Source organism: Carettochelys insculpta, chromosome 10 (genome assembly GCF_033958435.1).
Source record: "Carettochelys insculpta isolate YL-2023 chromosome 10, ASM3395843v1, whole genome shotgun sequence".
NCBI classification, from domain to species: Eukaryota; Metazoa; Chordata; order Testudines; family Carettochelyidae; genus Carettochelys; species Carettochelys insculpta.
In genome coordinates this window covers 38117776-38138881 of record NC_134146.1, presented here as the reverse complement: position 1 = coordinate 38138881, position 21106 = coordinate 38117776, and the positions used below count along the sequence as shown (strand labels likewise).

The window sequence follows — 21106 nt, the reverse complement described above, 5'->3', positions numbered from 1 at the left end:
CAGAACTTTCCCCAAGAGAAAGTATTAGAGGTAATGGGACATGAGGTTTCTCAGTACATTTCAGGATCAAGTGCTTAGAGATCTGGCAGCGTCTGTCCAGGAACTGACCTTTTTGGTGTGTGATTTCACCCCTAGTTTTGCCCCCTGAGAATAACCTGTTCCCTTCTCCTCATGCTGCCATCCCACTGAATATAGAAGTCTAGCAGTTTCTTGCTTTGGTTTTCTAATATCTATGTAAATATATGCTTATCCTGCATTTCCTTTCTTTTCTGACAGCAACAAGGAGTGAGAATTTTTGTAATGCTCTACAAAGAGGTGGAGCTCGCTCTAGGGATCAACAGTGAATACAGCAAGCGGACTCTGATGCATCTACATCCAAACATCAAGGTAGTGGTATACCCTGTAACCTTTAGGAAGCACCTGAATGCTCATTGTTCTGTGCGTCTACATCAGTGCTCTGAATGTGGGGGAGAGATGAGCAAAGTCATCACAATGAGTAGGAAATGCATTTGCAATCACCATTACAAAGGAGAATATTTTTCTAAGTCACACTTCTGTGCGAAGTTAATGAAGTTAGAATAAGTAGAAAGTTGCACTTGGATGTGAGCCTGAGGAAACATCCTTTCTACTCATACACAGAAGCTGCGTCTGCATGTGCATTCCTCCTTCGAAAGAGGAATGCACATGAGGGAAATTGGAAATGCAAATGAGGTGCTGATTTATATATCACATGCTTCATTTGCATAATCTCTTTTCCTGAGAGATTATTTCAAAAGAAAAAAAGTGTAGACGGGGCTCTTTTGAAAACAAACCCCATCTTGGAAAGAACCCTGTCCTTGACTTTTACTAAAAATACCCATGATAAACAGTAAGGGTCTAGGCAGTTGTGGGGTGGCTGGGAGTTCAGAGACCTTTGCTATTCATCACTTGGGGCCCCACTGTCTCAGATAGTGGGGGTACCTTGCAGCTCCCTGCCGCTGCAGGAAGTGGAAGGACCCTGAAGCTCCAAGTCGCTGGGGGTGAAGTTCTGGAGTTCTTTGGAAGTCAGTGACTCCATGACAAAATCATAGCCTTAGCGATTAGTGAGTGAAACAAATGAACAAGGAAAGAGGTGGATTTGGATACCTTTCTTATACATGTGCTTTAGGCAAACACAAGTTCTTGGGCTCAGTCCAAGAGTAACAAGGTGCAATCCTATGGACTGTGTCATAACAGCATGCCAGACTGAATGATCTGGTAGCCCTTTCTGGCCTTAAAAACATCTATCAAAATATGTCCACATTCCACAGCATTCCTTTATGCCAAAATAGATCGGGGTTGATTTTAAACACCATTGGTCAATGTTTGCAGTTAGGCTCTTAAATAATTACATATTGAAATTGTCTGTCACCAATGTTCCCTTTAATATTTTTCCACCTGTGTGCAGAATAAATTTTGTTACATTCATGGAGACACACAGATGTGCCCCACCAGTAGAAATACACACTGCTGGCTGTGATCACTGTAGGCACTCTGCTAATCAGTGGGTGGCACCAGAATCTCTTCTGGGTGGCCGCCCAAGTGATCACCTTACAGGGAACATTGTCTATTACACTTTCATTTTCAAAAATAAAGAAAATGAGCCTGGTTCTGTTTTCCTTTTCTCTAGTTCGAAACAGCTATCAGCAAACTAACGAGCAAATGACATGGCCAATTTTCTAACTGCAATACTTACAGCAATGAAAATCCTCCTGTGAATACTGTTACGTCACCATTTTTTGACTGATTCTAGTGACTCATTCTAGTATAAAACTAAAAAGTCCTGTAGCGTGTTAAAGACTAACAAAATAATTTATTAGGTGATGAGCTTTCGTGGGACAGACCCACTTCTTCTGATTGGGAGAATTCTAATATCGTTATTTTCTGTCATAAAAGGGAACATGTCTTTATACCATTATAAATGTGTCCACACTAGGCAGGTTGTACCACTCAGACTATACTGGTCTAGTTAAAATGATACAATTGTCTAATGTAGAAAAGTCCTAAACAAAAACCACTTAATATTTGGCCATTGGCAGATCCTGTTGGTCCAACTAAACTCCCATGGCCTTCCAGGCAAAGTTTTTAGTAATATCTTGGTTAAAATTGTTTGTCTTCTACATAAGACCTGAGTTCAGTGATTTTTTTTTTTTTTTTTTTTTTTTTATTCAGGTGATGAGGCATCCAGATCATGTGTCATCCTCAGTGTACCTGTGGGCTCATCATGAGAAGCTTGTTGTCATTGACCAGTCTGTAGCATTTGTTGGTGGCATCGACTTGGCCTATGGGAGGTGGGATGATGATGAACACAGGCTGACGGACGTTGGCAGTGTGAAACGAATGACAGGAGTAAAGTCCACTTCGACAGTGAATCTCACAGTAAGCATGAATTCTCTACATGTGGCAGTTCACATTTAGTGCTGGGTCCACTAGACGATGGTCACACAAAATGGAAATAAGAAACTCACGTTACTCCAGAATGAAGGCTTAGAAGTTATGCATCAATAGCCTTTGCACGTGAGGAGCTCCTGTGGAGTTCATCATGGCTAATAAAATTGTACCTTTATTAGGACCCAGTCCTTCAGCTGCTCAAAAGTCCATGCTGGTGAAGACCTGTGCAGCTGTGCTGCAGGGGCAGTGACAGGAATGCAGAGCAATTGTTGTAAGTGTAGCAAGTCCAGTAGGTGGATGTGTACACAGCAGCCTTATTTTGAAATAAGCAATTCCATAAGGCTACGGCACACTGCAGTGTTAACTCAAAATAACTTCCACAGATTGCAGATTGCAAATGTGCAAATTGCATACAGTAAACCCCTGATTTATGTGATTTCGACTTGCGCTTCACGTGCGTTAATGCAAGTCAAAATCCTGGGGTTCCCAGGGTCTGTGTGCTGGCAGGAATGCAGCTCCTCCACCAGCTCCCTGCGCCAGCCCCTGGGAGAAGCTACTCTGCCATGGCTGTCTACCTGCCCAGCTCCCCCAGCTGGGTGAGCCAAGGGACAGACAGCTGCAGTGGCGTGGCTTCTCACCGGTGCTCCACCACTGAGCACTGGTCAGTTTCCTGGCTCCTGCAAGCCCAGAGGAGCTGGGAGCCAGGCTCCCCCTCAACTTGTGTGAAATTTGAGTTATGCAAGGTTGCCCAGTAATGCAACCCTCACGTAACTCAGGGGTCTACTGTAATTTATTTTGAGTTAACTTATTTCAAACTTCGGTGCCCAAGCTTGAAAAAAGCAGCTATTTCCAACTTTCTGCTACCCCTCGTATGACGAGGGGTACCAGAACCGGAATACCATGCTTGTAATAGCGCTGCTATTTTGAGCATGGCATTTGTATCCCAAAATAGCAACTATGTTGTAGCCATAGCCTAAGAGATTTTCTGGAATAGCTTATTTCACACAAAATTCATTTCAAAATAGCTCAGTGCTATATGGAAATACGGCATCTACGCACAGTAGAGTCTGTTTTGCAATAGAGCCATTGGACACCCTATGGCTTATATCAAAATTGTCTCTATCCCGTGTCTATGAAGCTCCTGTTACGAAATAGCTGTTTTGAAATAGGTGCTATTCCTCATGCAGTCAGGTTTGCCTATTTTGAAATAAACCAACCACTATTTCACAATTATGTTGCAATAGCAGTTGTGTTGTGTAGGTGCTAGCAAAGTTATTTCGAATTAACTTTGCTGGGTAGGCCTACCCTAGCTGTGTGCTGAATGATCCCAGAGAGGTTTTCAGAACTTTTACACTCCCATTTTGGCACCAAATTAAATACCCTGTTTTTTTGCAGGAACTCAGCGTACTGGGTGCATGTTGGGTGCTAAGCCCTTTGGAAAATTGAGCCAGAGGTTTCACAGTGGGAGTTGCTGAGAACTGAGTACCTCTGGATATTTGTGCCTTATTTAGGTGCCAGAAGAGCTGAGCTCTTTTGAAAGCCTGGCCCTGCTGCATGCCTGAATGAAGCAGAATATTTATTTATTTATTTATATTAAAAAGCGCCTAAATGTGTAAAAGCCTCTGCAGAATATGTAATAAACCAGAAATGTTTACAGGCAGCATACGGCAGAATGCACTGTTTTTATTTGCTTGTTTCCTGCTGAATCGTCACTAAGACACATTCATCTCCTGTAAAACGCATTTGCAGTTCCCACTGACATCAATGGGAGCTGTGTCTGCTTGTTGAAGGGCGGAACTTGGCCCTGTGAATGTTTGGATGCATGTGATACGAGCAATCCCCTGTAATTTAAACAGATAATCTTCCATGAGGTATTCTTTGTGTCTTAAGCCTACAGCTGAGTCTGCTGAAGCTTTAGCTCTAAAACCTCAAACTCAGCCCCTGGGAAACCTGCCAACACGCAGAAATAGTGAAGACATGCTAGATTCTTCGAAAATGAAAGGAATAGGAAAACCCAAAAAGTTTTCCAGGTTCAGCATTTATAAGCATCTCCAGAAGCACGGCCTACACCATGCTGATAGTGTGAGCAGCATAGACAGTGAGTCAGGTACGTAATGCTTTTCCTCCTAACCAAGGCCGTACCCATAGGGAGCATTGTTTACTCTAATGGTGGAGAGTTTCCTAAACCACTAAGAGAGTACTTTGTGTAGGGAAGCTTTGAGTTTGCCTTTAAAAACATAATTTGGTTAATAAACAACTGCCAAAAATAAGGAAGGTGTTCAGTTTGTTTGGGGACAGCCTCAAACTGCAGATGAAGAAACCATGCTATAATATGATGGAATATATGAGGTGTGCTATGTGTTGTAATGCATTTGCTGTTTTGTGCTAGGAACATTTTACATCTGCAGCAGAGACAATGGCATTTGTGCATCTTATTTTTTTTTTTAATCAAATGAAGTCAGGATCTCTGAAGATATTGTGAGCCTGCTTATGCTCTCACTTTACACTGGTTTTATCAAGTTTTAACCAATATAACTTGGTGGAAATATTCTTGAGAGGAGAATCAGGTCAAAAGTTGAATATGTGAATTCAGTATTTATTTCTAGTCATGACTGAAGTTACAGGATGGCTCATAGGTATACCCAAAAGCCAGACTTCATACCAGCAAGCCCTTCACTTCTGCAGCAGTGGAAGAGGTGTTTTGCATGGGGTTTTGGGCTAGGGGCACTTCATGTTGTATGATCCCCAAAACAGACCTCACAAAGATTACTCATGTCTCTAGCAGGAACAATAGGCAGGAGAACGCTTTGCCTACGGACAGAGCCAGTTCAGAATATGAGCATATGTTGGTGGTGATTTTGCAACATGAATGTTTTCTGATTGCTGTTCAAAACATCAAATAGGTGTTACTATTGGCCTTGGTCATTGTACCGTTATTAATCTTATGTGCAGAGTGTCTATAATTGATTGGACTGAAGTCCTGCAAGTTGTTTTAAACATTATTGGGTGGCTGATATGGTAAAAGCTCTCCTGCACTTTCACTGTAAATGGAGCATCTCAACTCTCTGCAGGTTATTGTAACCCTAGTAGAAGTCAGCAGAATTTAATCCAGAGTTTAAAACCCCATCTGAGAATGTTTCATCATCCCACTGAGTCCAAGCCAGGGCTCACTGAGTGTGAAGACGGTAAGTGAAGGGTTGCCCACTGCAGGCTTCGCTGTTGGTGTGTTTGCTATTCGGTCACAGTGAGAGTTAGGTGTGGCTCCTGGCCTGACATTCTACACTTTTAGCATTTGTATTACCTTCAATCTATGCATTATTCCCCTCCAAAGAACTCCTGGCAGAATCACTTTCTTCAGAGGTGGATTTTTAAACAACTCCAGGAAGTGGCAGTATAAATGAGAAGATAAATATGTAACGTGTACAGCAGGTGCACTTGAGAAGTTTCATTCTGGTTCTGTGGGTTAACCCCTTGCAACTCTATTCCTCATGCAGAGTAATGGAAGTATTTCTGAAATTAATAACATCTTTAATCCAGAATGGATTTTTAAGTCAGCCCAGTATATGAAGAGAGTCTTGAAAAAATCATGAATATGAAAAAGTAAAAGCTGAAAGACTACAACTGGCCACTGTCACACTCCAAGTTAGAGTTTTCTACGAGTGGGTGAGATAGGAAGAGAGTGCATCTATTCTGTATATCAGCCTCACCTGTATTTTGGTTCATAGAATGACAATAGATTGTGCTGCTTGAAAGGGCCCTTTCTCATGCAGGTGGGCTGTCCCTATTTGATGTATGTTGCTTTGATTTCAGTTATAGGGCAAGGAGGCTTCACTCGCCCTCAAAAGATCGGGTATTTTAGTTGCTTTTACTGATGTTGAACAGAAGAAGGTATACAGTCATGACTGACAGTGAAATATTGGTAACTGTATTTAGTGTTCCCTCTAACTTTTTCCATCCATGTGCAGAATACATTTTGTTATGAGCACAAAGGCACGTACTAAACCCCTCATTTAGACTCTACTCCAGAGCCTGGGGAGCCCCACAAAAACTAGGTGCCCCAGTCCCCCAGAAGAGTTAATCTAGTCCTAGGTGGGAAGTCCTGAGGTTTGGCCCTCCCCCTTGTGGGGCCGGGGTGGCCTGAGTGAGGTGAATGTCTCCCAGGTCAGTGAGGGTGGGGTTTTTATTTATTTATTTATTTAGCTTCTCACTTGTGTGTGGCTCCCAACTGATTTTTCAGTGGATCAGTGGTCTCTGACCCATAAAAAGGTTCCCCCCCGTTGACACTGGACCAGGCCTTCCAGTAGGAGGTAGGTGCGGGAGGGGGCAGTTGATCTGGGGTCCAGTAATTCAAAGGGGCACAGGGCTCCCAGCCATCACAGGAGTGGCCGTGGCTGGAGCCCAGGGCCCTTTAAATCACCATTGGAGCACAGGCAGCTTTCAGGCGTGGCTGGGAACTTAGGGAGACAGGGCAGCGCGCTCCCAGTTTGCCTAGGGGCCTCTCAAGTGTGTCGGGTCCCTTTCTCTGGACTCCACATCTCTGTGTGTCAGAGCCCACCTTTGCTGGCTTTCAGGGCAATTCTTTTCTGCGAGTGTGATACTGAATCTCAGTTTTCATTAGTTGGGGAATGTTTTAAAGCTCAAACTGGAAAACTCTGATATAAATGATTTAAATGGATTTCTGCAGCATGAGAGAGACTTCCCATTAATAAGGTAAAAGTGTTGTTTGTATATTTTAATTTACTGGAATATCATAGATTATGCAAAAGTTCCAAAAGGTAAAGTATGTACTAGAGAGACAAGGTGGATGAATAATATATTTCATTGACCCTACTTCTGCTGGTGAAAGATACAAGTTCTCAAAAAATTTGTCTCTTTCACCATCAAAGTCAATAAAAGATATTAGCTTACTCATCTTGTCTCTAATATCCTGGGACCAACAACACTACTACAAATCAAGTATTTAAGTGACTCAGTACTTTAAATCTGTAAGGGTAGATCTGAAAGCAGAATTCAGACCAAACTACCTTTCTAATAAGTAGTGTATGCACCAAATACAAGTTGAGTAGAAATTACCATTTGTTTAATAACAGTTGACTGGCATTTTTGTCATTTTAGTTTCTACATTGTGGAAAATTGAGCTGACATGACTTTAAAACACTATTGATATTCACCAAAAATACAAGTGACTTTTCATAGCTTTGTACACTTAGCTGACCGTTTCCATTAGAGATTCTTCCAAGACGTAAATGGTCAGCTTTATATAAAATATAGACATTGTATATGAAAAGAACATGTGTGTTTCATATGTATATGGACTGCCATATATGAAATTGGCCATTTACATATTCATTCACATGAGTCAATGAATGGTCACATAAGCTCCGTACGTAAAACATGTTCTGCTTCTGTAGCATTCACATATATGTTATATGTGTTTGTATTCTGGCATGTACAGTCACTGATTTCGTTGCCCCACCTGTACTCTCACTAACTCATGTAGAACTGTGCTGGCTTGATGTCGCTTTGCTAATCCTGTAACTAGATTGTCAGTGTTGCATAGTTGCTGCATGGCATTTGGGACGTGTTGGTGTTTTGTGGTGTTCCAATGGTGTTGGCAAGACTTGCTTGTTGCTTATCATATGGCCATGTATTGAACATTTCTCCAATGCTGTTGTGATTAAAAAGTTTTCATGACTGCTTTGATTGCCTGGATAGCACAGTACGCTAGGAACCTCAACTACTTCATCTTTGGGATTGTCACTCATTGAATGAGCACTAAAACTCACAGGAGGCTATAGTGCAGAATTCTGTAAGCAGCTGGGGCACTACAGACCAGGTCAGTTGTCATGAGAGAATAAGTCATGAGGAAATGCATAGGGTTTTTCACTCCGTCTGGGTTGGGAGTGTAACTGATCCCAACACTTAGCTACTATCTATGAGCTGAATATCTCCATGGCATATACCTTGGCCAGACCATATGAAAAAATATATAGGATAAAAATTTGCAGAGGACATCAAGCTTCTTACTTAAAGCCAAAAGTCCATCACTTAAGTGCCTGTGGTTACAAGAAAACTTTCCCCATAGATATGTTATGGCATAATTGTCCAAGCAGGGTTGTAACAGCATTCTGTGAGCTTTCAGATGGACAGGATATCACACTAGTTAAAACATAGAGGATGTGGTTACACTAGCAAGTTTTGTCGACAAAAGTCGTGGAGTATCCTTGCACAAAATGTGTTTTGGCAACAGAAACTGTCAACAAAAAGCTGGGTAGACGCTTCGGGGGGTGGAGGGGCTCCCTTTATCAACAGAGCAGATCAAAAATCAATCCACTTTTATGTGTAGACACAATCTGTTGACAGAAGTTTTGTCGGACCATCTCTTCCCACATAACTTTTGTAGACAGACTGCTGTAGTGTAACTGTAGTCAGATTGTGAGCTTTCCTGTTTTTATGAGGAAGGAGAGGGAAGGGCTCACACTACTTCTGGTTTATGTGCTAATGGCATTCACAGAAAAGTGTAAATTTCAAGAAAGTTATTGGGGAATGAGAATAATTCTTGTATGCAAGTCATTATAAGGCTGTTAGGCCCTAGTTTTCACTGTGAAACTGCAACTGTGCATCCATGTTGTGAACATGCAACACAACCTCAGAAAATGAAGTTATTTAAAGGTGCATTGCGAAAAAAGGGAAGATACTTTTCTTTGTACTCACTAAAATAGCAGAGGGACCCTTTTGTGGAGACAAAATCATTAATCCTATAAAACAGAGGTTCCAGCTCAAGTTTATTTGTATTTTAATACAAACTACATAAACAAGAGTAGTACTGTCTTCTGCTTATGGATGTGAAGTCCCATCTCCCCTCCCCTTCCTTCCCTGAACTCTGCAGTACAGCAAGGTTGTGAAATTTGCGAGTGTGACATTTGCGAATTCAATTATTTGTGAGCAGCTGCCGCTTCCCCGGGGTTCCAGGCCCAGTAGTGCCAGCAGCTGCCACTTACCCGGAGCAATGAGCCCACCGTATTCACGAAATTCAACATTTGAAAGGGTTCTCAACACTGAACCCTTGCAAATGTTGGGACCCCATGTATAGGAAAGCATAGTTTCACTTGTTAATGATCAATGTAAGTAAACCGTTATTGCAGGATGACAGCTGAAGGGTAAATTTTCAATCCAGTGCAGAAAGGATTCAGATCTAGCTTCCAGAGCTGAAGAAGTGAGTCTGTCCCATGAAAGCTCATCACCTAATAAATTATTTTGTTAGTCTTTAAAGTGCTACAGGACTGCTTTTAGGTTTTGTGAAGATATAGACTAAGATGACTGCCTCTCTGTTACTAAAACTGGCAAGTTATGCTGATAGCTTCCTATTTCAGTGCATTTCTCACCTGTTGAGAGTCATCTTTAAAAAGCAACCTCAGAGTGTATTTTGTGTCCCTTTATAAACCTGTGACAGATAAAGGATCAGTCCACAGCTTGAAGACAGGTGTTGGAGAACTTCTTGGGGAGACCAGATTCTGGCATGGAAAGGACTACTGCAATTTTGTCTTTAAAGACTGGGTTCAGCTTGACAAACCCTTTGCTGGTAAGTGGCACTGTAACCTGGATCATCTTTTTCCCTCCAAGATACCTTGACTTAATCCCTGGCTACTCTGCTGCCTTAGAAGGCTTCTCTGCCTTTTTACCCTCCTGAACTGAGGCTAATGACACCCATCTGGTCTGGCTTCTAGGAAGAGGTAGCAGAATCTTAAAGTAAGGTAGTAAAACCAGCCTATGATAATGATAGATACATGATCTTGTAATCTACTAGCCCTCTCAAGCTAACTTAACTTCAGTTTTAATGCCTAATTTGGGAGTTTTTATTTCTGCAAAGGTTCTGTTTTTAGGATGAGATGCCAAAATACAGCGATACTCATTAATTAATGTCCCAGGCTGATGTGAGATGGGCTTAAGCTATTTTCTCTGTCCATGTAGATTTCATTGACAGGTACACCACACCCAGAATGCCATGGCATGACATTTCATCCGTGGTGCACGGCAAAGCTGCACGGGATGTCGCCCGACACTTTATTCAGCGCTGGAACTTCACAAAGGTAGGTTTTTAATGATATAGGTCCCGCAAGCCCTCGCATCTGAATGTGGCGCTCGCAGATGCCTTGGCTAGGGCTGTAGGTGGGAATGAGTGCTATGCCGGGTAGCCAAGGTTTGCCAGATTGGGCTAATAACATCTATGTTAGCCTGCCCTAATGTCCCAGCAAGCAACACTGAAATACTGTGAATCTGATAGTATAACTGCCCGTGGGCGGACTCAAACTTGGGACCTCTGTAGTGTAGGCACCTCGGCCATTTGAGCTAAAAGCCAGAGGCCTTTGAGCTAATGCTGTAAAGGGGACTAGGTGTGCAGGTTACAATAGCATGTAATGAAGGTAGGGGATCTCATTCTCCTGTTATACCCATACAAATAAGGTATGATTTAAAGTTAGTAGGTGGAAAATAGTGTGAAAGGAGAATCAGGTCTGGGATGTAGTTAGCTAAGGAGCAAGTACTACTATGCTGCTATTCTCGCGGTTCCTACTGGTTAGCTGTGAGAAACACTGTCCTGCACAAAAGCCCTCTTGTGAAGCAGCAGGCAAGCGCATGGAGCAGTTCAGTAGGTGATCCCGCAGCCAAAGGGGCCGAGGAACACCAAGGGCATGAGGCCAAAGCCATAGCCAGGTGATCCAGCCATTCGGGCAAACTACAGGTTGCACCTCTGAAATCTGTGATTCTCTGGTCTGGCAATGTCCGTGGAAGGTAGGAGGGTGGACAGGGGAAAGGGGGCTCAGCACCCCCACTTTTAAAAGTGTTCTCATGCCTCTGCCTGAAGAAAAAGTAGTCCATTGATATTTGTTTTGCTCTTCACCACTGCCTGACGGTTAAATCTTTTTTTTCATTTTGTTTTTGTTTTGTTTTGTTTTAATTTTAAATAGAAGAGAGGTAGTGTGGCTCATTCTGGAGGAAGCTTACTTCTTAGGCTGCTGGATATCCAGTAGATTTTTAAGCCCTGGTCTTATACCTCCTACATGGAACAATGATCCGAGACTTTTTCAGATAGAAATGTGCCTTTGGTATTATGGTGGCCTCTAACCATAGGACCATCCATGTTCTGTATAGAGTATTCCCCTGACCAAAACCTGAAATATATTCAAATCTGCACTGCAAATACAGGGCAAACAATAGCTATGACATACTGTAACCCAGACTTCTGCCGAGATTTTTGGTTTGTGTGTTAATTTCAAAATACTGAGAGCACATTTCACAGAAGAGTACAGAATTCCTGGATACTGAGGAGCATTCAGAACAGGAACTGAGTTTACATGGATGAAAAGTTGTATGTTCTCTTAATTTTCTGTATTAATAAAGGAGCATAAAAACAGTCAAAGTAATTGTCATAAAAATATGAGAAAATGCATTTTAAAATAGTTTCCTCCATTTTTTTAAGATCATGAAGCCCAAATACAGATCCCTCTCCTACCCATTCCTGTTGCCAAAATCTCAGCGAACTGCCAATGAGATGAAGTATCAAGTGCCTGAATCTGTATGTGCCAAAGTACAGGTGGGTACAAATGGTGTTTCATAGAATCCTAAAATGAAGAACTCCTGGCACTTGGGGTCATTTGTTATTTTTTTCTTATGGGTGGCTTTGGTAGTCATCCAGGTGAAAGTTACAAGATGCTAAAGTCTTTGAAATATGAACATCTTTTTATTTTTAATAATATAACTTAACAGGCTGGATCATCAGTTGGCGTAAATCAGCACTGTATCATTAATTTCATCAGAGAGAGACTGATTTACAACATCGGGGTTTAATATATGTAAGATTAATTATGCAAATGATATTTTAAACTCCATCAGTTGTGCCAAATGCGTATGTCAAATGTGATTATTCAACAGCAGAACCAGATGTGCTAGGAATGCACGGTTCAAATGGCTGTGCCTGGGAAGCCAGAGGATTGTGAGTGAGAGAAAGAGACTTGTGTTAAATAAAAGTAGTCAAAGCTAGGCAGGAAAAAGGTGCCATAGGGTGCCCAAAGTAAGTGCACGAGCCTATTCCGCCTAATAGCATCTGGAGAAAAGATTGGCAACTCCATGCCATACAACCTGCAAATATGCTGCTGCTCATGATGGACGGAGTCGTCATGAACAAGTGTAAGTGTTCTTTAAACATTATGTACCTGCTGCAAGAAGCTGCATGGAGAGTTGTGGGGTAGATGTAGATGTGGACAAACCCTGCAGCATTTGCAGCAAAAGTGTGTGTGTGTGTGTGTGTGTGCACGCACACGTGCAGGCACGCACATGCACACGCCCAATGTGGATGGTTCTCACTCTTACAGCTTGCACCATGTCAGTCCCATCAGTGTAATTCTGTAGCCTAGATCAATGTTTCTTAAACTATGTTCCATGGAACACTGGTGTTCCGTGAGCAACTCTCAGGTGTGCCGCAAGTGTCACACTTTTTTTTATCTTTTCTGTTGTTAAAACCAAATACAATGTTACTTCTTCATTGCTATGGTACCTGATTAAATTAGTTTGTTTTGTTTTTGTTGTATATGTTGCTGTTTGTTTGGTTTTTTTTTTTCATTCTGGCAACAATTTTTTTTCTGAAGAAAATTTTCAGAGGTGTTCTACATAAAAAAATAGTATTGTTTGGTGTTCTGTGGTCTCAGAAAGTTTAAAAAACACAGGTCTAGACCCATCCTGAAAATCCTGAGTGTGTTTCTGATGATGTTATGCTGATCCAATTAGAAAACATCATGAATACTCATGTGACTTATGTGGCCAGTTACAGCACAGCAACAGAGCTTGAATATATAATGTTGAGTATCAGACACAGTTAATTCTTAGCCACCAATCAACAGAAAAAATGCTAACCAAAAAACAAAGAAACTGGTTGAGAAATGCCAGTAATGAACATGTTCCCAGAAAACTTGGTATCTACTTATAGACATTTTATAAATTATTCATTGCAAATTACCCATGCTGGTTTCTAATGGCAGACTGCAGTGTTTTGAGAGCCATCAGCCTGGCTCATCCATGAGCCACATAAAGCTGGGTACGTTAAAAACAACGTTTTGCCTGCAAATGTGGTTTCTCCCTAGAATGTTCCTGGAGTACAATACCCCTTCTAACATACCGGCACGTAACAAGTAGTAGTTATACTGCTGCGTGACAGAAGCAGGCAGTGGGCTGGAAAGGCTCTTGGTGATTGAAAGATATTGCAGCTCCAGCTCTGCAATGTATTTGTGCATGCACGTGGTGTAATTCTGGCAGCTACTTCTTCTGTAATGTGCTTGTGGTCCTGATTTTGATTTGTTTGTCTACATGGAAAAGCACACAATAAGAAGGTTGGTTACTAGGAAACCATACTAGGAACCTCTAGTGCAGGGAGCTCTGGCTGACCATAGAAATGCAGTTTACTAAGCAGTGTCATAAAGGATGGTGTGTGCATTGAAGTTGTAGCTAAAGGTTAATGGCTGAGTCAGTATCTGTTACTGATGGTGGGTGGGGGTAGAGATTCTGGCTTTTGCAGGCAGAGACCAGGTGCAGTGGGCTGCACAGCAGTGAGATAAATCCCCTTTGAGTAGGAGTGTCAGAATCTGGCCCTTAATTCCCCTTCTCCCCCATATATGAATGAATGGATTACCTACCTTCCTGGTGTAAATACCGAAAGCATCATCTCTGCTGTTTCTGCTTAAGCTAGTGAGACATCTGGGCTCATCATGGATCCTGATTTTCTGTTTCTTATCAGTTCTCCATTGCAAGACACACCAGTGAAGTAAAATTATCGGCTAAATAGTACAGATTGAATCTCTCTAATTTGGAACTCTCTCGTCCGGCAACATCCATAGTCCAGCATGACTTTAGTTAGCCAGACGACCACTTATCATGAGTGTGGCCAAGTTTCCTGTGGGCTCATAAAGTTTGTTTAAAGCCACTAGTCCTGGCTCTGTGTTCTGTGCTTTTATTTTAGCTGTAATTTACCCCTAAGTGTCTTCTAAGAGCCCAGTAAGCAGGGGAAGTGTTAGTAATGTGCCAGAAATATTGATCTCCCATCATCTGGCAGATTCACCTGTCCACCACTGGACAGGTCCAGAGGGTGCTAGACGAGAGAGGTTCAACCTGTATAACTATGGGAAGGATGCAAGCTTCTCATTTACTTTTCAATTTGTGCTGCAGTGATTGTATGAGAAATGAACCAAACCCCTCTAATCTTTCACAGACACTCTTATCCAGAAGGGCAGGAGAAATAGGACAATGTGTACTTCAATAGGAGGCTCTCCTCAGTTCTTCTTTTTATCCTTGAAAGAAACTTTTTCATAAACAAAAGCAAACAAAAGATTCAGTCACAGTTTTGCTAGTTATTGCAAAGCTTTTCAAGTCCACTCTTGTGATGGTTGCTGTCTCCTGTAACTCTGCTGTTTTTGAATAATGAATGCCCTTTTCCAGAGTAAGAAAACTATCTACAGAACCAGAACTATGCATATCCAATGAGTTATTATTAAATACATATGCTAAAAGTTTGCCATATTCTTTCACTCTTTCCTTAAAATCCTGGGATGGATCCCACTGCTCTGGAGTTTTTCACTCATCAGATTTACTTTCTGTCCACTTGGTTTGACATAATCCAAATTTTCTTGTGACATTTATCTTCAGTCCCCTGTATAGACAGAGTGACACAGAACAATCTAGTTCCTTAACAATTATATTTTTGATCAATAAATTACTGAGTCTATGGTAGGTCTATATCTCTTTTGAACTCCTTTTCCTTGTGTATTTGAAAGTTGTCTTCGTCCAAACCACCTGTGTAATCTTTCTTTCCTTCCTATTGCATCTCTTGCCATTTTTCACACACTTGGGCCAGGTCTACACTAGACCTTAAAGTCGATTGTAGATACACAATTCTACCTACATCAATTGCATAGCTGGAAGCGACTTACATACAATCGACTGACCTGGTCATCCTCGCAGCCTCACAGTGGTTAAGATACTGGGGGCTTTCTTGCTGCAGTGGGGAAGTCTCCCCCAGTGGTTAAGTGGGGAAGGAACAGCTCAGCTGGTCATTCAGCGACAACACCCCCCCTTTGGCCCGTACCTGAGCTTGCTGCTGCTTCTGGGGGAAAAGTCTCCCCCAGAGGCCAAGGGGCTCGCTGCTGCCACTGGGGAAAATTCTGCCCCAGCAGCTAAGGGGCTTGCTGCCAACAGGAAAGAATACTTCAGTTGGTCGTCCAGTGACAACACCCACTTGGCCCATACCTGGGCTTGCTGCTGCTGCCAGGGAAAACCAACAATTCTTTTTTCTGCAATGATGGGAGGTGGGATGGATGGCCAACTGAGAATACAATAGCTCCACCCTTGTTGTCAATATAGTGTAAGGGGAAAACAAAAATTCTTTCCTCATGCATTATTCTGAATCTAACATTCTGGGCCCCTGCATGATTTTGAGGAATCACATTTTGGCAGTGAGGGGAGGTGGAATAGATGGCTAGTTGAGAACACAGTTGTTGCACGGAAGCCTTATAGTGCACTGGAAAGCCAAAAACCCTTTCCATTCACAATAATGTCTGGAGAAACCAAAAAATATTTCTTTCTCCCCCCTGCATGATTTTCAGGGATCACATTTCGGCAGTGAGGGGAGGTGGGATGGATGGCTAGTTGAGAATACAGTCGCTGTACCTGTCTTAGCAATATAACATAGTGGAAAACCAAAAATTCTTTCTTGTAACGTCGAGTGTCTTCTGCATTATTTCTAATGGACTGACATATTTTCAGGGATTGGGAGGGGAATGATAAAAATGCAATGGGGGTAGATGACGTCAAGACCAGCAAGCATACCCAGAATGCTATGGGGATGAGAGAACTGTGGGATAGCTTCCCACAATGCACTATTGCAACAGTTGATGTTAGCTAATATGCACATGGCAGCAAAGACTTTACTTTGTGAGGAGCAAGGTGTGAAGTGAGGATGGTCAAAACTGAGCTTATAAATTCTAAAATTAGAAAATCGATATAAATGAATTTGAATTTATCTCGTAGTGTAGACGCAGCCAGAGGGAGCTTGATGGGTGAGTTTCTCCCACTAACATACCTTACTCCTCGCGAAGTTGAGCAGTACTGGGATCGACTGTTGAATTTTGCACATCCCAGAAGGCGTGTAAAATTGAATCCCAGAAGATCGACCCTGACAGAGTCGATCTTCCAGGTAGTGAAGACATACCCTGAGATTCATGCCATGTATTACTTGATCTATATTTGGCTTTGCTGTGGGTCTCAGACGCCTGGATGAGCTGTCTCTGTCTGGAGGAAATACCGACTCCACTGCTCAATGTTTGTGATGTGTCCCCCAACAGAACATGTGAATCTGGCACAGGCCTCAGCCACAGGCGTAGGGGCCTGATCCTTAGTGGGTATAAATTGTCATTACTTCTTTGAAGCTGATGGAATTACAATAATTTAGCTCAGGACATGCCCCCGTTCCTCTTAGCTCAAGCTGGAGGCACTGTCATGCATTTAGCTCTGTTGGTGCCTGGTTCATTCCCCAGTGTCAGCCAAGGTGGTGGCCATTACATTGACTGAAGGGTTACTCCCAGCATAGATGTGGTATGCATGAAGGAGAGCATGCAATGGTGAAGGGAGAATTTGAGCAGAGCCCAGATGGTGGGATGAAATGTAAGAGGAGATGTTGGAACAAAATAGTGACATGAAGACCAGAAGCAAGAATTGAATATGGAGGAAGAAGAGAGAGCCACCTGAGAGCTCTTAAAAGGAGAGGGGCTTGATCAGAGCAGGAGAGGAAGATTGTCTAGGCAGTGGGAATTTGCAGACAATGAGCTGAAGAGATATAATAGGGGACAGGCTAATGAGCAGAAGTTTGTACTAACAGAGGCAGGAAACTATGAGAGAGCACAGGACTGTAGCCAGACAAAGTCTCCCCCTTACAAGCCAGCTTGCTCACTGCCCCCCCCACCCCGACTGAGGAGCCTCGCAAGCGCACAGGGCACAGAAACGGCTGCTGACAGCACAGTCTTTGATGTCCCTCATTGAGGCCCAGATGTGCTAGCTTATTGTGACCCTGAGAAACAGAAAGTACAGATAAAAGGCTAACAGGCCAAACTGTCAACAAGAGAAGGGGTGGACCCTCAGGAAATCACCCCAGCTGGCATTGATGGATATGATGACCACACATCCATCCCAGAAGAGGAAGTCTACGCCCACACAAAAGAATGTCCTGTACTCCTAAATTGCTTATCTCCTGTCTTACAAGTGCAAATTAAGTAAGAATTGCCCTTGTAACAAACTGGCGTCACAAAAGACAGACCAGTACGATCTGGCACCTTAGATAAGAAAGAGAATACGTAACCTAAAAGGGGTATAGAAGGTGGGCCCAGCAGAACTCTAACTTTGAGTGCATTCCACCAACTACCTGCCTGTCAGGTCAGGTAATTGCCTCCCGAGGTCCGCAGCTGGGGACGCCCAACCTCGTATTCATCTTTCCGCGGAATTGAGTGACCGATCTGGCTTGGCTACACTGGTATCGAGAGACGCAGAGAGGGTAATATATACCCATGCTAGGTCTCCTTTCTTTTTGTGCACAGCTAAAGAATTAGAGCTCTGTAACTAGATGTTGTTGTATCAAGATATCATTGTGTTAGATGGTAACAGATATCTTTGTATTGGATTGTAACGTAACTTGTTAACACCTGTACTTTGCTAGCATATAAGAAGTAGACAATAGCCTTTTGTAACCACACGCTTATAACTGTAGCTTAATAAACTTGTAATTAGTTAAGATCTAAGCGTGACTGCTGTTACCCTTTTGTCACTGCAACACAGCCGGCACAATAAAAAGAACTTTAACCATTTGGTTACCACAGCCTGGCCATAGGTGAGAGTGCTAGGAGCTCCCTGCTCCAGTAGTAAAAAACTGGGTTGTTTAGGACCCAGGGGAATCCGTCAGCCTGTCTTGGAGGCTTGCAGCAATGAGCTCCCTGCTCTCGCAGTTTTAAACTCGGGTGGTAACAAGGGCATAGTTGGTACCTCACCGTACATTACCCAGCCACCGGCTAACAAGGACACGATTAAATACAAGAGAGAAAGTGAGCAAAGGGTATTTTCCATATTGGCTTGGCTACCTTTTGACACAAGATTTTATGTGGCATAGGGGATATAATAATATACTCAGATGAGCTTCCAAAATCTCCTATTGCAGAAAAGCCAGTTCTGATTTACAGTCAAAAATAATTTGCTTGTGAATTTGATCTACTGCAAAATAAAATTTTTAAAAATCGCAAATCTGACAAATGTGCCCAATTTTGTGAGAATTTTTTACAAAAACATACATAACCATATTGCTTAGGTCAAAGGCTGCCTTTTCTGTTTAAAATTCGCCTGTGTATTATAATTTGCAAAATAATGGAACAAAATCCATTGATTTTTAGGAGGCATGTTGCTGTAAAATAGATGGCTTGTGTCTCTGTGGCCGTGTCTACACTAGCCCCAAACTTCGAAATGGCCATGCAAATGGCCATTTCGAAGTTTACTAATGAAGCGCTGAAATACATATTCAGCGCCTCATTAGCACGCGGGCGGCCACGGCACTTCGAAATTGATGCGGCTCGCCAGTGCGCAGCTCGTCCAGATGGGGCTCCTTTTCGAAAGGACCCTGCCTCCTTCGAAGTCCCCTTATTCCCATCTGCTCATAGGAATAAGGGGATTTTGAAGTAGGCGGGGTCCTTTTGAAAAGGAGCCCTGTCTGGACGAGCCGTGCGGCAGCGAGCCGCATCAATTTCGAAGTGCTGTGGCCGCCCGCATGCTAATGAGGTGCTGAATATGTATTTCAGCGCTTCATTAGTAAACTTCGAAATGGCCATTTGCATGGCCATTTCGAAGTTTGGGGCTAGTGTAGACATGGACTTTTGTAACTAGATCCATCGCTCTGTCTCCCCCGTCTTACACCAGTTTAATTCCATTGACTTCATAGAAGTTACTCTGGCATAAAATTGCAGTAACACAATGGTGAATCAAGGCCTCTGTATTTTCATCAGAATGTTTTAATTTTAACAGTGTACCTAAGCTTCATTTTCTTTTTTATAAAATTGTGTGTTTGTGTTTGTGTGTGTCTATATATAGATAGTTATCTAATGTTGTGTGTGTTACATAAGTCAGTAAAATCACGAAAAATAAACTAACCAGTTTAAAACAGTTCTTAAGGGGTGCCAGGACCATCTCATATCAGGGCAGAGCTAAAACAGCTAATCTTTCTCTTTACAGGTGCTCCGTTCTGCTGCAGATTGGTCAGCTGGTATCAAGTACCATGAAGAGTCCATCCACAATGCTTATGTTAATGTGATAGAAAACAGCCAACACTATATATATATAGAGGTAAGTACCAAGGATACAAGGCAATAACAGTTTGGTTCGACAAAATGCTGAGCATTCCAGTGAGCCTCAGCAGGATAGTTCTTTTTTGTTTTGGTTTGGTTTAGTTTGGTTTAAAATTCTCCTCTTGTAAATTTTGAAACATGCAGTCCCCCAGATTTCAATAGGATTGTTTCCATTGACTTGAATGGGCTTTGGCTCAAGTCAGTAATTAACCTACCGCTACAGAACTCTGAATGTGGGTTAAAGTACAAGGTCACTGCTTTACTGCTCCTCTTTCCAAAACCTCTAGCAACTTCTGTCTCCCATGTAGGGTCCTTTCGACCACCTTTTTGGCTCTGCTGTCTTCCCTGCTGCCTTCCCAGCCCTACCTATCCAGTGTTTGGTTTCCCATCAGTTTGCAGTGGACTCAGTAGTTATCGTAGAGCTTGCATAATTCCCCTGTGTATGAATGGACTTGTAAATGCAGAAATAAATGGCTGAATGGAGGCATTTGTTCTTTATCTTTTTCATCTATGGTTTGGATGTTTTCTCCTTGGAGGTTGTTAAAGCATGAGATTAATCGAGAATAATTATTTCCCCTGAGCATGCACACAGACATCACTTAATTAAAATAACACATTGCTATCTGGGAACATGTTGTGCAGGACACAGCTTTATTTGCATCTTGACTCCAGAGACACACCAGAATAGTCCCACAACCCTTTAAGCAGGTAGATTTATGATTTTGTAGACATTTAGCGGTGAAATACTGGCTCCAGTAAAGTTAATAGCAAAAGGCCCATTGATTTCAATGTGTCAGGATTTCACATCATGTGAAGTAAGAGTTCCACAATGGCAACAATGCAGAATAATTATATGGAGATAATTACATGCTTGTGAAGCAGTCTCTAACTTGGGAATGCTTCGTGCTTAGCTATAGCCACAAAATCCTGATTATTAGTGTGGGCTTTTTTAAAACACAGTTGTGAGCGTGGCTCCTTTGGCCATAGTCTTTGCTGCTGCTTGAAACAGTCACTTAATTTTTCCTTGTCCTAATAAAAGTTATACATTCTGGTTTTGAGATTTTTGCAGCAATTCAGCCCTGTTGTCTTATAGTTTCATTGCTGTTCTGTGCTTAACAAAAAATGTTTCTATGAAACTACAGCAAAATGTGCCCCAGTCCCTTGTCTAGCTGTTCTTATTTCTGCAGTATTTGAATGCCAGATGATCTGTTGTTTATTAACCCGCTCAGCACCTCTGTGAGGCAGGACAGTGCTATTAATCCCTTTTTTACATATGGGGA

General features: G+C 42.3%; 1 protein-coding gene across 3 annotated transcripts in view; it reads left to right on the top strand.

Moving 5' to 3' along the window:
- The window catches only part of PLD1 (phospholipase D1), a 106889-nt gene that overhangs the window by 63654 nt on the left and 22129 nt on the right, over positions 1 to 21106 (top strand). Inside the window, exons 13-20 of one of the 3 annotated variants that reach the window (XM_075003618.1) lie at positions 277 to 387; positions 2191 to 2397; positions 4300 to 4516; positions 5481 to 5594; positions 9863 to 9991; positions 10381 to 10499; positions 11888 to 12001; positions 19714 to 19824. In XM_075003618.1, the coding sequence (XP_074859719.1) occupies positions 277 to 387; positions 2191 to 2397; positions 4300 to 4516; positions 5481 to 5594; positions 9863 to 9991; positions 10381 to 10499; positions 11888 to 12001; positions 19714 to 19824 (1122 nt within the window). The remainder of the gene's footprint in view (positions 1 to 276; positions 388 to 2190; positions 2398 to 4299; positions 4517 to 5480; positions 5595 to 9862; positions 9992 to 10380; positions 10500 to 11887; positions 12002 to 19713; positions 19825 to 21106) is intronic. The other 2 variants (XM_075003621.1, XM_075003619.1) reach the window with 2 other exon arrangements.